This window comes from Anolis sagrei, chromosome 3 (genome assembly GCF_037176765.1).
Source record: "Anolis sagrei isolate rAnoSag1 chromosome 3, rAnoSag1.mat, whole genome shotgun sequence".
Lineage (NCBI taxonomy): Eukaryota > Metazoa > Chordata > Lepidosauria > Squamata > Dactyloidae > Anolis > Anolis sagrei.
Window position 1 is genome coordinate 216,222,886 of NC_090023.1, and position 15,184 is coordinate 216,238,069.

The window sequence follows — 15,184 nt, forward strand, 5'->3', positions numbered from 1 at the left end:
TTCTTAAGTCTGAACGTTTTTAATTCCAGGAATCCATTTATATAAAACTATGTTTAGACTTAATTAAAGAACAATTTCTTACAAAGCTTGTAAATAGCCAGGAAAAAAAGGGGACAGAAAATAAAACTGACATTCACACTTAACAAACTGATTCTTACAAGGTATGTAATATGCTATAAAAATACAATAAAGCCCATTTTATAAGAGTTCATATTTTCTGATCCTTGTTTTCAAAGGTATTTAAGAAAGATATCAAGGTTCTGTGAAGCAACATCTGTTTTCGTGAACGGACTAGAAGCCACTTCAGTTTCCTCTAAATAGCAGTACATAGAGCTAAACCTTATTAGTTTAAACTTCTAATTAAAAAACGTTGAAGTCACTTCCTGCTCTCTTTTCCATCTGTCTTTCAGTTTGGCAGTTTTGAATATCCTGCAATTTTATTTACTTATGTGCAAAACAACTTAAATTATGGGGAAGTGATCAGGCACACTTTAGCTTTGGTCTGTCCTTTGATTCTTCACCCAAAATGTGTGTTTTTTTCTGGACTTGGATTTTGTAATAGATTATTCTGAAAAACTCCCAAGAATTTACTATTGGATTTGGTAGGTATACCATTTTTATTTTTCTTCTTCCTATCACAATTTTTTACTTTTTTTTTTTTATAAACCTGTAAGTGTACCTTATGGTTTTGTGCTGTAGTATACTTTCCTCTGTTTCTGAAACAGAAACACATAAGGCATCCAGCAGCCAGCTGGCCTGTGTTTGAGTCTTTGGTGACTAGGTGGTTGATTAAATATAAGGCTAACTTAAGCTGTATTAAAATCTTGAGCTGATCAAACAGGCTGCCTTGAAACATAACAGTGATTTTCATCGTTGTCTGTATAAACAGCATCTGTTCATCCTTGTAATAGTTTATTTATATTTTGAGTGATACTATTTTGTCTTCATAGAGTAAAGTCAACTTTTCAATTGTATTACAATTTTACTTCAAATGGTTATTCCAGACTTAATTTCTAGTACTTTATTCACCATTAGGTTTTAGGAAAGAGTGGCTTGTAAATAACAATTTTAGAACTTGGGATAGAACATATAGCACACTCATATCAATACATGTTTGACAAGTCTCATAACATATTGTGTTCTTTAATTGAATAAAAACACTTTTGCATTAAAAAGTCAACATCAATAGCAACCTTGACCTCTCTACATTGCTGCATGTTATACACATGGACTTGCTATGGATGCCTCTTGCATACTTGAATAGTCCTGTTTACTTCAAGGGAGTGAGCTCTTATACATTGTTGCAGGGCAAGATTTACTCTATTGTTTTAGGAGGGATTCCAAACTGAATTTGTTTTTTCTGCTGGTTTCTATGCAGTACGAAGGAAGTGCAGGGTTCAAGTTAACAGTATTTTGTTGCCTCATTAAATGAATGCAATTAGTAAAAGCAAGTGGTAAATTTGCTAACACATCATTGAAGTATTTAGCTTCATAGACTTGGAAAAGTGGTATTTTGTGCTCCATGACCTCTCTCTTTGCATGTATATTATAGAACATGGGAAAGAGATGGTTGACCTTAATATTTGCTTTTCACTAAATCGCCGCCTTGCAGCAGTTATTTTCTACCAAATAAGAAGTTTAATTTCACGCCCTGATTATTGCTAGTATATGCAGGTGGATATTTATTTTATGTGTTAAAAGGGGTTTTCCTCAGTAAATTGCTCACCAGCCAATAGCACTATAATTCATCATCAGTAGTTAGTATTATATTATAGTTCTTGCTAGTGGTGCAAATCAAAACAATACTAGATGCCACCCTTTGGACTATGGAGATATTATAAGTATAAATAGGGTGAAGATAAGAGGTATATGTATGAATGAAAGCATTACAATATGAAATTTGCATCTATAAAAAACTGTAGCACAAATATTGTGCAGTTAAATCTAGTCCATCAATGCCCAGATTGCAGAAGGTTTTTTTCTTTGTATAAGAAGCAGCAGATTTATCTATGAATTATTACAGATTGAAAACATGTGGGAGCGCACTTCTCATCCTTTATTCTTTAATGGCCCCATCTTGGTGGTTTAGTCCACATCATTATGTTTTAAAAACTTAATGTATACATGTGTCAGGAGCAGTAAGGAGGCTTCTGGTTATAAGTTACTACAGAGTAAACTTGAAGATATGAGAATTTTATCATTATACTGCATTATGGATGTTGCTGGTTTCTGATATCACTTGTAAGTGCTATCTAGCATAATCCATCTGGTAGCTTTTTCTTAACATTGTAAATTCTCCTACTCTCATTTGATGCTGTCTTTTCTTTGAGCAGCTTAATTTGGAGCAGCTCATTGTGTGGTTTGCCTTTGTGTTCTCTTCTTTTGTCCATATATCAAGGTAGGTGAAGTACAACCGGTGAGCCAATGCAGCCCTTGAGACTCCCAAATGCAAGACCTGAAGCTCCATAAAATCTCCCAAATTTTATTTTTATACATATTTCTGGATGATTTTCCACCCCAAATTGGCTTCAAACACCCCAAATAAACTGCACATGTAGCTGTTTCACCCTCCATCACATCCCCAGGGCCCACCCATGCTTTCAGATCTCTAACAATTAAAAAAAAAAGATACTGTCCAAAAATCAACTGAATTGGTGGCTGGAAAAGAAGAAATGTCACTTTAGGCATGCCAGAACATGATACCATGTCCCACTAAAAGGGTGCAGGAGGGAAGGAATAGCCATTGACTTATATGCTAAAGTCCACTTGTTGGGTTTGATGACATTGTATTACATGTTCTTCTTCGATTGTGTCTAAACAATTAGGAATTAACAGATCTTCCTTTCCTTTTAACGAATGTCCTTTGACCTATGCATTTGGCCATTGGTACAATAAAGAAGGCACAATCTTCTGTAGCTTTTACTAAGGAAGGGTGGAGAGATCTCTAACCAAGTAAATCAAGGTGACGTTAGATACTGTAACTATCTTGTGAGATACTTGTGAATGAATTTTTGTCTTTTTGGGAGATATGAATGCATTTACCGAGAGTCATACTCATGTAACCAAAGATCCAGTCAAATGTAGTAGAAGTAACCTAACTGCCCTTCAAAGACCCCATGAGAGACAGACGCAGTAATTCTATTTCTGTAAGTTCTATATTGTTTTTATATTTTTTCATGTAAGTTGATAAAAGACACTAGCAATTGGCTATTTTCAAGGTTGAAATGACTGCTGTCACTGCACTAATGCACTATACTTACATGTATTCATGTGTTTTGCAGGAGTATACACGTGACCATTCAATCTGCTGTGGGAAGTGACCACCAGGTTGAAACATTATGTATCTCTTTCAACAGTGTTGTGAGATACATTTGGTTACTCTGACAGCTTTGAAAGCATGTGAATGCCTATTCGGGGACAGGAAGGGTGAGGTATTGAAAGGTATCAGTATCTCAACAGAGCAGTGTAGTAAATTGAGAGCAGGAATTCTATTATATTTGCTTTTCTAGCATTCTTCTGTTCCTTTAAGTATGTGTTGGTTAATTTTACAATTGGCTACCCACCTGTTATAACATATTTTATCATTAAACAAAATTAATTTTAAAAATGGTCTGGAGCTGTCTGCTTTTAATGGGATCTGAGTTTCTTTAGTCCTATAATCTGCCTCATGAGGCTTGTCTGTCTTCTAGGAAGTGTAGCATTGCATCATTAAAATATCACCCCCCTGCTGAGAGAAACATCAGTCCTATCCACTAAATGGAAATGCTGATGCAGTGACAAGTGTTTCTAAAAACTGTATTAAAAATTCATTTATTCTTAGCTAAGCATTTAGCTAAGAACAAATGAATTTACAAAAAAGGGGAGAATAATAAATTACACTATTCCTGTTGTTAACAGATATATCTTTTCAATGGGCTGCATTAAAATAATACATATTCTGTCAACCCAGCAGTCAATACCAAAAGGGGCTGCAGATTTTTTTTTTTTGTAACTTCAGAAATGACGGGCTTGAGGGAGATTAGCTGGGTGGTAAAAGGTTTATACTGGTAAAGAATTGAGTGATCAGCTTGCATTACTATGCTAATTTAGCAATATTCTGAAATAGAATATTTTTTCATATTTCTAATCCCTAGATTCTCAACCAAAAAGAGTAACATTGAATACTTAAAGCCAGCTGTGTTTTTTCATTTCCTTTCTTTTCTGTGTTCCAGTTTTTGGTCCATAATTTCCACAGCTGGCTTTATTTATCCTTTCTTGTGAGAGTGGCGAGGCAGATATTTAAGAACCTTTCTTGCACAGAAAGTCTTATTCTTGCTTGCTACTTAATTAGCACTTGTTTATGACACAGCCTCTGATTTGATTTTTTTAAACAAATTGCACAGTAAAGAAGTTGATATTTAAACTGTATAGTAACCATGGCTCCAGCTGTGATTCAAATATTGTAAGCCTTCAGGGGTTGTATTAGGCTTAGAAAATAGGAAGTGAGGCCTGTAATTTAATGTCTGTCTTTTAAAGGCTCCTTTTTATTATTTTTTCAGAAGAGAAAACAAATGCATTCCATAGAACTTAAAATATTGACTCATTGTGAAAAACCAGCTTTTCAGCTCTCACTAGAGACTACTTGGATCCATTAAGTTAAAACTGGAAGAAGGGGTAAAGGACTGTTATAAAACAAAAAGTGAGTTAAAAGATTGCAGGAGAGAGATGGTCAGTATGAAATTGGAGTGAGCTAATGGCTTTAGTACATTGTGGGAGAGAGGCTATTGAAAAGGCAGCCCCAGAAGTAGATTACATATTAAACATGATGTTTGGTCTGCAGTATATTACAGAATTGGAATGTGGCAGGTGTTTGGCTGGATAATACATTGAATGATGGTAAAGTTCCCATGGGATCATGCTTGTAAAACTTGTCTGGAATGACTGCATTTACGCTTTTGTGTACCAAAAATCATTAGCTAGCACATGACTACTGCTAGCACAGAGTCTTTGAAAGCTGAGTTGACAGATGCATATTTACACACAAAACCCAAATATATGTTCTAGATCATTAAAACACATTATAGAGAGCTATTAACAGAGTAAGGGTAGCTTAGAACATCAAAGCACTACAAGTGAATAGAAAATTAGCCATGTCAAACATATCCTTTTAAGTGGCTACCTGAGACTTGCATTTTTTACACGGATCTGTAGTAGTTCAATTAATGGAATAAAATCTAAAATTCCTGTCAATATATCACATTTGTCCGTATTTTAAGTGAATGTAGTACTATACCTTTATATTCTCCTGGTTCTGTTGATGGTGTTGTGAGACAGTACCACTTATTTAAAACTGGCAAGTTTTTGAGTGCAAAAAAAAGTAAATTGGTAATTTATGTGTGGAAATGTTTTAGTTCAGACGTTAAGTTTTGGAATATGTGTCAGCTATTAACTCTATGGGAATGTAGCCAGATGAGATGTTTAAAGAGAAGGAATTCCATTGACCTGTGGTATCTGTTTTGTGGCTCTGCCATAATTTATGACCCTCATTCTGAGGGACCGTGGTGTTGTAGAATGAAGGGCATAGCCCTTAAAAGAAATTATTGACTGCTGTTGCTGTGTTAAGAGAAAACAATCACAATATGTTAAGTTATATAGTGCTTCTTTTAGAGGTTTAGAGCAGTGGTAGTTAACCTAAAGTCCAGGGAACCCTGAGGAAGAAGTCTGTGAAGGAAAGAAAGAATACCTAGAGCCTAGGCAATTACATACTGAACAGACAGCAAGTGCCTGAGTGTGCTCTCAGCTCTGTTCTGAAATGTTGGTGGTCTTCCCTCCTCCTTTGACCCCTGAGAAGCAAATTAATTGACCAAGACGCCAAGAGTTTATCTCCCAGAGATTTCACAATTCCTCTCTGATGATCCCTACCCCAGTCCTGAGAGTGGAAAGATAGGAGTAGAGTGCCAATCAGTTCTTCTATGGAAGGGAGCAGCCACCAAGAAGACACTCTCTTGTGTCTTCACCAGGTGTACCTTCAATACTGGTGTGAGCAAGAGAAGGCCTTACCCTGTTGTTCTTAAATAACAAACAGGTTAATATAGGAAATAACTTTTTTAAAAGATAGAGTTGCTCCATATTCTGCATGTAGAGTGCCATTATAATAAGCTAGATGGTTATGGATTGCTTTTTTTAATTTTATTTTACAAAGTCTTAATTATCTGACCTGTTGAGAGATAGTTCTATATTACAGATAAGTTGTTTTCATTCTTGCTCTTACCTTTTGTATAATTACGGAACCTTGCTCCCCCATGAGACCAGACACATTATTATTATTATTATTATTATTATTATTATTATTATTATATTTATACCCTACTTTATCTCCCCCGAAGGGGATTCAAAGCAGCACATTGTATGCTCATGTTTTGTTTAACATTCGCCTGTCTTATAAAGGCTTTGACTATTACAATTCTGTTATATTTATTAATCCTTTAGAGATGGTTAGCTGTGCAGAATCCTGTTTTCCTCATTGTTCCACTGTTGTTATAGTTCTTTGACTCTAAAGTATTTAGAATAAACCTGCAGTTAAGCAATGTATTGTTATATATGTTACAGAACAACTGCTTGGAATTTACTATCTCCTGGAAAAAGGATTAGGCTAGCCAGGTCCCAATGTAAAAGGAAGTCTCTTATGTCTATTTTCTCCTAGCCAAGAATACACATGCCTAAAGATGGATTCCAGCTTACGTCTTCTGGATACCAAGCATGGCTAAAGCAGGTTGGACTGTATTACTGTTTCTCATCTCTTGTGAGGGCTTGCACCAGAAACGTGTGAATGTTTCATTTGTAAAGTACACATGTAGTCCAACAACCTCATGGTGCTGTGTAATAAATATCCACCACATCTCTATATTTGTTTGTGTTATATGTTTGCATGTTGTGTGCATTTCCTCTTTGCACTCCTCATAAGTAAAAGTTCAAACAAGGATCATCGGAAGGGAGAGAGGAGAACATTTGGAAAAAAAACTGCAGCAACAACTCAAATTGCTGAATTAGAATTAGCCTTCAAGTGTGAAGGTCTGTGGTAGTGGTAATAACAGCGAGGCCAGTGGGTTAATACACAAGAGGCTTGCATCTAGAGCCTAATTCAGATTTGATTGGGTAAAACAAGTGTGGACATTTGCTCGCATCCCATAACAATCCAGCAGTTTGACACAGCCTGACACTATTGGGAGTCCCTGCGCAGACGTGGTCTGGTGCTATATTACTTTAGTGATTATTAAAGGCCAAGCTTTAGATGTTTTGGCAGCCTGGCTCCCGCAATTGCTGTCAACATCTCAAAACAAATGAAGTAAGAGAGTTCTCCCAAAAGAATCTTGTTTCAAACTTTGCATGTATGACACATGCATGTTCACAACATGTATGTGCATTTGTGGGGAAATGAAACCTCATTGAAGTAAAAGTGTAAAGTTATTCTATTGTGGGGAGCTGAAATTGTTGTCGTATTACTGAAAAATGAGAGCTGAGCTGTTAAACTGCATTCTATTGTAGAAGAGAGGGTAGAATGAAAGTTATTTTGGAATTCCGAGCCTTATGATACAAACAAAACATTTAGATTAGAAGTAAGGGAACAAACCAATTAAATGTACATTTTGTAGTTTCAAGTTGGAGAATAGAATCTTGTGGTCTCACATCTTTTTTGACTTCTAATCTGCTTGTGTTCTCAGCTTTGTAGGCATGAAAACAGATAAAAGTATCTTATTTGTTTTATTAAAAAAAAACAGATTACTGCAAAGAGATCAGTGAAAAGAATGAAAGGTGCTGTCCTCTGAGAAATGATCCTAACCACCTTTATTTTATTGGGTCTTGAATTACATTTGCATGGTATCTTTAATGACTAATGCACAAAGTTGTTTACAGTGACAACTGGGATAAGGACAGTACAGTCTGGTCCAAATCTTATTGAAAAATAGAACGTTTCCTTTTTATTTAGAAGTAATACTGTTAAACAAATTAAATTGTAACTGGGTCTCCTGCTTGTCTGCCCGCCTTTTATTGCTCTCACCTTAAATTTGATAATTAATTATTAAAGCACCTTTGTATCCTTCTTAGTAGTTAATGTAATAGCCATACTACTTGTCTAGGCCATGCTACATTGGTAAATATGAAATGTTGTTTTTTGTGTTGAGATATATGAGTTACCTATTTGGTTCTATCTCATTATTAAATACTTTTCCAGTGTGAATTAATCAGCTGCTTACCAAAAACATAGATTACATGTTTCACTTTTAAAAACGCATTACATGTATGTATATTGTAGATTCTGCAATTAATGTTTGATAATACCTTACTACAATATTTAATGTGGACTTTAGAAGTGAAAGAATACTTTTCCATTAAAAGAAGAGTGGGAGGACTTAACACCGAGGTAAAAGAGCTAATGGCTTGTGTGTCCACATCATGTATTAAATGCAGTTTTACTGGGAAATTATTTGTCCAGGTAGCAATATAGTTATACCCTTAGAACCTGAACATATTTTTATTGAGTCAGATTGTGGGAATAAATTTGATAAAGCTAAAATAATTAATTGTGTTTGGAGAGCATCCTCTAATGTTGAAAATTCCTCTGATTTTTTTGGGTTATTTTTCAGAAATGTTTGTAAAAATGATCATTGCTTAATTTATATTGCATTGCCACCCTGTTATGCTTTCTCTTAGTTAACTTGGTTTGTTCTAAGCGATGTTGTAATATCATAACTAAATTATAAAAAAATAAAAAAGCTACATCTGTGATTCTGCTCACTATCCCTGGTAGGTGGGACAAATCCTGCATCTAATCCAGGGAGAAGAAAGGAGTAATAACTAGAAAGAGGAAACTCAAGAAACAGTTGCAGCAAACAAGTTTGAAAATGAGTCAATGTTCTCCTTTTAAATGGATTTCCTGGAATATAATTTAGTGCCCCCCTCTCCCGGTTTCCATTTTCAGCCCAGAAATGTACATGGAGGAATATTGAGTACAGTCTCAGGAAGAAAATATGGTTCAAGCAGATTTACCAAGTTAAATTATCATAGTCAAAGGTTAATCTTAAGTAAAGCAAGTGCAAATCAGTAAGTGAATTACAGTTCTATGTACCTGAACAGCAGAGTCATTAGACTTCTTGCTGCTTATGTAAACCTTAATTTTAAATGAAGATAAACACTCCCCTTTAATATTCTTTCAGCTCTAGAACATACTAAAAGAATAATAGGCTGAACTTAGAATACTTTTCGATATATGCCTGTTATTATTCCTCATACTCCATCTTCCACTGTAGAATTAATTAGTATTTATTTATTTACTATGTTTATACCACACCCTTTCTCACCCCAAAGGGGATTCAGAGCAGCTTACAAATAGGGAACAATTCAATGCTGTATAAACAGACATACAAATAAAATAAACATATTTATTGAAACCATAAAGTTAAAAAACATCTAAACATTAAAGCCAGTTATTAAAACCTCACAATCCAAAATTATAGTCCAGGAGCCATTCCGGTCACAATTGCACTTTTTCCTTATCACTTATTGCCTTGAATTTACTGTGCAAAGACTTGGTCGCATAGGCACAGTTTTAATTTCTTTCTATTTCTTTCTTAGCCTTGACTACACCTTTAGTAATTGAAAAACATATGGTGCAAAGTTGTGTTATCCCAATAAATACAGTCTGAGGAGTGCCAACAAAGAAGTTGCTGACCCCAATCTCCACTTTGGTGTCAGGCACAAGGCCTAGATATGCCCAAAGCGAAAGCTCTTTAGCCTAATAGACCCATGCACTCACATCTCCAAAAGTCCCAGTATCTATTGTACATTGTGAAATAAGTTTTCTTAAACTGTTTGATGCTATCAAAGATCCAGAGTGGGATGCTTTAGGCCATTTCAAAAACTGTATCAGTGGAATAACTTCTAGAAACACATTGTGTCTTATTTTTAGCATATTGATCTGGACAATATAGGTATGTTGAAACAAATATGTACATCCTTTATATTTTAAGTCTTTATTTGTTCTTCCTTACTTCTAATGAAATAAACAGTTTATCAACATTGTTGCTTTTGTGTTTTGTGGAAAGAAGAGGCTATAACTTGTTGAAGGCCATCTGGTAAAACAGAAGCTTATGGTGATCCACTGATTGGCTATAAAAATAGCTAGAGTGTAGTACTACAGTTATTGAATCTGGACCAAATAGTACCAGACAACAGCCAGTATTCAAAGGTCTGCAACATTATTAAGGGCAATGTTAATATAAGTAAGTTGACCTTCTTTCCAGCTCATCTCCAATGCCTGAATGCAGTATTACTGTGTTATTGGACTCTATATGTAGATATGCACTTAATGTTTTTGCTTTATCAATATATGTATTTTGTTTCGGCATCGAATTGTGCCGACTGTGTATACCGCCCTGAGTCGCCTTTGGGCTGAAATGGGCGGGATAGAAATAATGTAAATAAATAAATAAATAATATCAGGCTAAAATCTTAACTCAAAACACTCAGAATAGAGTTTTTACTTTTTAATATAAATTGTTTTGGAAGGCTTAACCATTCAACAGCAAGTTTTCCCTTTTCTTCTTACTTTGTTGTATTTCACTCTGTCAGAGAGTAGATTGTTAAGCTTCATAAACAAGAACTGTTACCTTTTCCCAATTTTTGTTATGAAATTGCAGAACAGTGATGATGACGATGATGATGATTCACAAATGATGCCATAGTTCCATTCCGTGAAGGCAAAATATAGTCCTCGGGCCACATGTGTCATCTTTATATTTCGATACAGGAAAGACCGTATTAACAACAATGTATGCAACCTGTTGTTACCAGCCAGTATAAAATAAAATGGAATTATTTGCATAAATATTAGGTACAAATGCTGTTTTCTTTGTATGTTGTTTAGCATTATTCATATGAGTCTTTTAATGGCTTTGCATTTCCCTGTACTTTGCTATGATTTGCAGTATTTGAGAGAATATACCCTATTAAAATGCAATGTTCTGTTTCTAAGTTAGCAAAGAATTACTTCATACAAGCTTTATTGAAGATATTCAGAGTGCCTGGGCTGTGGTTAATAGCATTAAGAGCTCGTGTAATTTCTTTGTAAAAGTAATGGAAAAAGTAGGGCTTCAAAATTTGCATAGTTTTAACTTTACAAAATGTTGAAAAAACATTGTTGAAGCGCTCTATTGATTAGTTCTATTTAGATTGTATTGTCTTTATATTTTATTTTACATCAAATTCTTATCTGTGTTCATAGAAATGAGTTATGTGCTGGGAGAAAGCCAATATATAAATTAAATTAAGTGCTGTTTTGTTGACATGTTCTCCTCACAAGGTCCTCCAATACCTTTAATGAGCACAATACTTATCTGGATGCCACATTTCATTGGGTTATGGAAATACTTTTTTCTTGTACTCATCCCAGTGACCAAATACTTGGATATTTTTCCAGACCAGATTATGTTTTATGTGGTTGCTTTTTAAAATACTGATGACACCACAGATTGATTTTAGGCTATCTTCAAATATATTTCACAGATATTGAAATAGGGAAACTAAACATTAAATTGAAAATGTAAAGAGCTATGAAACAGAGGATTTCATCAGGCTTGGGGAAAATCTACATAGGAGCTATCCCCTTCCCCCGAATGGCAAAAATGAGAGTTTACCAGTCATCTGTTCCAAGAGAACCTAAATGGCACACCGATGCCTCCTCTTTCTGTGCCATAGTGGGGGTAACACTAAAGAGCTGCCGATGCCATTTTCCAACCCAGGCATTCTAAAAGGCCAGGAACGATACTACAGAGAGAATAAAGGGGGTTTGTGCTTCCTTTAGATTCTCGACTTGTCCGCAGATCATATCAAGGTCTATAACTTTGGTCCCCAAATATACCCCAGACTTATATATGAAATTAATTTATGCACAAGTATATAGAGTAACAAAAGTGCACAGAGTAAGGAGTAACGGAAGCTACTATTTTACACGGAGACTGTATAATATAAGATAATTCTGCTTGTATTTTGTTGCATTTTAAAGCACCATCTTAAATACGTGAAATACTTTAAAACTAAAATGCAACTTCATCTTCTTTCTGCAATAGCTGTATTCCATTGAACTTTTGGATTGATAAGTGAGGCGTTGCTAGGTTCCAGGTAGATCATATGGACCATATGAGGCTTGCTTTTTAAAACAAAGAAAACTTAACAATTTGGTTTTGAAGTCTATTTCAGATCATGGATAGAACAGGATCCAGGATGGGGATTAGGGTGCCAACCACATCACTGTCCATCTGTCTTCCTGCTTAAACTGCTGGAGGTGGTCTCAGAAGTGGTGTTAATCTTCCTCATATTTATTGTATTAGGGAAATTTTACATTCATGCTGAGGCACCCTAATCAGGGCCAGCTCAGGATTTCATGGCTTACATGGCAACCATTGACATGTCTCAATTACTATCTAACCCTACAAATGTAGCAGTCCACACTTTTTTCTTTTTTCTTTGCTGTTCAGGATGATGATGTTTTGGTGCTGGGGAAGTTGAAAGAATCCAGTTGTCATGGACAGATCACTATCTGATAAGGTTTGGATTTGCTGGGACTTCTAACCTCTTAAAATGGACCCCTTTCAGATGGATCCTGAATTCTCTGAGGGATATTCCAGCTGATAGAGTTGGTGGTTTTGTTGATGTTCTGAAATAAGGAGACTGACACAGTTGCTGCCAAACATCTTTTGCTTGGAGGAAGAGCACAATCTCTTTGGTCTTAAGTCAGTGAAAAACTTGAGTGGAGTGATGATAGAGAAGAACTCAGGATGAATTTGACAGAGCCCAGGTTAAGGCCCATTTCAGAACCTTCTTTGTAGCAGTGAGGGCAGCAAAAAATGTTTTTGCTGCCTCTATTACATCAGCTCAGGGCCATTCAGTGCAACTGTTCCAAGTACAGTAGTTAAAAGTTGAATCTTGCCGAAGTTGTAAGCCTCCGTGAGTCTCCCTGCAGGGTGGTGGTGGTGGTGGTGGTGGTGGGGGGGGGGGATTAAAGAAGCGAATAAATAAATAAATAAATGCTATTACATCCAAGATCTCAGAGTGCTGAGAATGTGCCCTCAGAAAAGCCATTATTTATTTATTTCATTTCTACCCCGCCCTTCTCCCCACAAAGGAGACTCAGGGTGGCCTCACATAAGCATCAATGATGCTGTCAACATATACAATAAAAATTTCTATTAAAACCTTAAAACTCAATTTAAAACACTATACAATACATTAACAAATTCATTAACTATAAAATAACTTGCTGCTAAAACCAAGATCCAGCCAGGTAAATCCAATGTCGCAATGTTCAAAAATTTCCTATTGAGTTGCTGCTAACCTCTAGTTGAATGCCTGGTCCCAAAGCCAAGTCTTCAGTTGTCTTCTAAAGGACAGGAGTGAGGTGGCCAACCTGATGTCCTTAGGGAGAGAGTTCCATAGATGGGGGCCACTGCCAAGAAGGCCCTGTCTCTCATCCCCACCAACCGCGATTGCGAGAGTGGTGGGATTGAGAACAGGGCCTCTCCCGACGGTCTTAAGCTTCGTGATAGTTCATAACTGGAGATAAGTTCGGACAGGTAATCTGGAACAGAACCGTTCAGGGCTTTAAAGGTTAAAACCAGCACTTTTAATTTTAAGGAATCCACATGGAATTGCCTCTAGGCAGGCAACTATTGTCTGTTTCTAATCTAGTGGTTCTCAACCTGTGGTTCACCAGGCGTTTTGGCCAGAAATTCCAACTGGTTTACCAACTGTTAGGAGTTGAAGGCCAAAACACCTGGGGACCCACAAGTTGAGAACCACTGTTCTAATCAATGGATTTCAGTTTGTTCAACATGATTTTGAGGACAAGTTGTTTTGGAGAAATGTGGCCAATCACTTATCCATTAGACTAGTGGTTCTCAACCTGTGCATCCCCAAGTGCTTTGGCCTTCAACTCCCAGAAATCCCAGCCAGTTTACCAGCTGTTACGATTTCTGGGAGTTGAAGGCCGAAACTTTGGGGACCCACAGGTTGAGAACCACTACATTAGACCCATGTCCATCCTGGCAGATTAAAACTGCCAGATTGGCCAATTGAGTGGTGGAGGTTGTAAATGCTTTTTTGAAAGATGTGTGTGTTTCAGCCTCTCTATAAGAAGCAATATGTTGGTTGAAAAAAACTTCATTGGACCCAACCTGCTTAGGTAACTATTAAACCGTTTCTAACTTTTCATTTCTGTGTAAGGCTCTAGAGTGGGTTATGGAAACATAACTTCAGGCTTTCTTGGATGAAACAGATTACCTGAATCTATTGCAGTCTGGGTACAGGCTTGGTTATGTGACCGAAACAGCTTTGGTTGCCTTGGCATACAGCAGAAGCTGAATAGACTCAGTATGTCTCCATTTGTCCTCCTGGATCTTTTTGCAGTAGTTGATATCATAAATCATGATATACTTCTGGGTTGCTTGACTGATATGGGATTTGGGGACATTGCCATGCAGAAGTTCCAGTTTTTCTTGGCTGAATGTTCCCAGAGGTATAGTTATTCAGTTTTTTTGACCATTCACCTGTGGGATAACACAGGGGTCAATACTGTTCCCTTTTTAACATCTACATTAGTGGTTCTCGGCCTTTGGGCCTCCAGGTGTTTTGGACTTCAGCTCCCACAGTTCCTAACAGCTGGTAAGCAGGTTGGGATTTCTGAGAATGAATTCCAAAACACCCAGAGGCCCAAAGGTTGGGAACCACTGATCTACATGATAACTAGGCCTGGGCGGTTTCGTTTCGTTAATTCGTAATTCGTTAATAATTCGTTAATTTTTCCAATTACAAAACGATAACGAACCATTCTGGAGCAATCATTAAAAAAAACGAATTTTTAAACACGTTTTGTAAATGCTTCGTATTTCGTTATTGTATTCGTTTCGTTATTGTTCTGAGGTCGTTTCGTTATTATTTCCGCATGTCTGGGCTAGTTTTATGGTTTAATTAGTGAAAAAAAATTATAATATCACACCAACAGTCAAGAACAGAGGGAGAGGGAAGCTTCAGAAGTTTTTGGAGGTTTTTTAGCGTATTTTGCGGTCGCGTCCGCCATTAACGAATCGATTCGTTAATGTTTCGGAAATCGATTCGTTAATTTTTTACCATTTACGAAATTTCGTAAATATCG

The 15,184-nt window shown here is 36.3% G+C and overlaps 1 protein-coding gene across 7 annotated transcripts in view; it reads left to right on the forward strand.

The window, feature by feature from the left end:
* BTRC (beta-transducin repeat containing E3 ubiquitin protein ligase) overlaps positions 1-15,184 on the forward strand; it is a 139,716-nt gene that overhangs the window by 11,023 nt on the left and 113,509 nt on the right. For 5 of the 7 annotated variants that reach the window (XM_060768269.2, XM_060768267.2, XM_060768270.2 and 2 more), the window contains exon 2: positions 6,683-6,751. The exons of the other annotated variants lie outside the window; for them this stretch is intronic. In XM_060768269.2, coding sequence (XP_060624252.1) covers positions 6,683-6,751 — 69 coding nt within the window. The remainder of the gene's footprint in view (positions 1-6,682; positions 6,752-15,184) is intronic. 7 annotated transcript variants of the gene reach the window in all.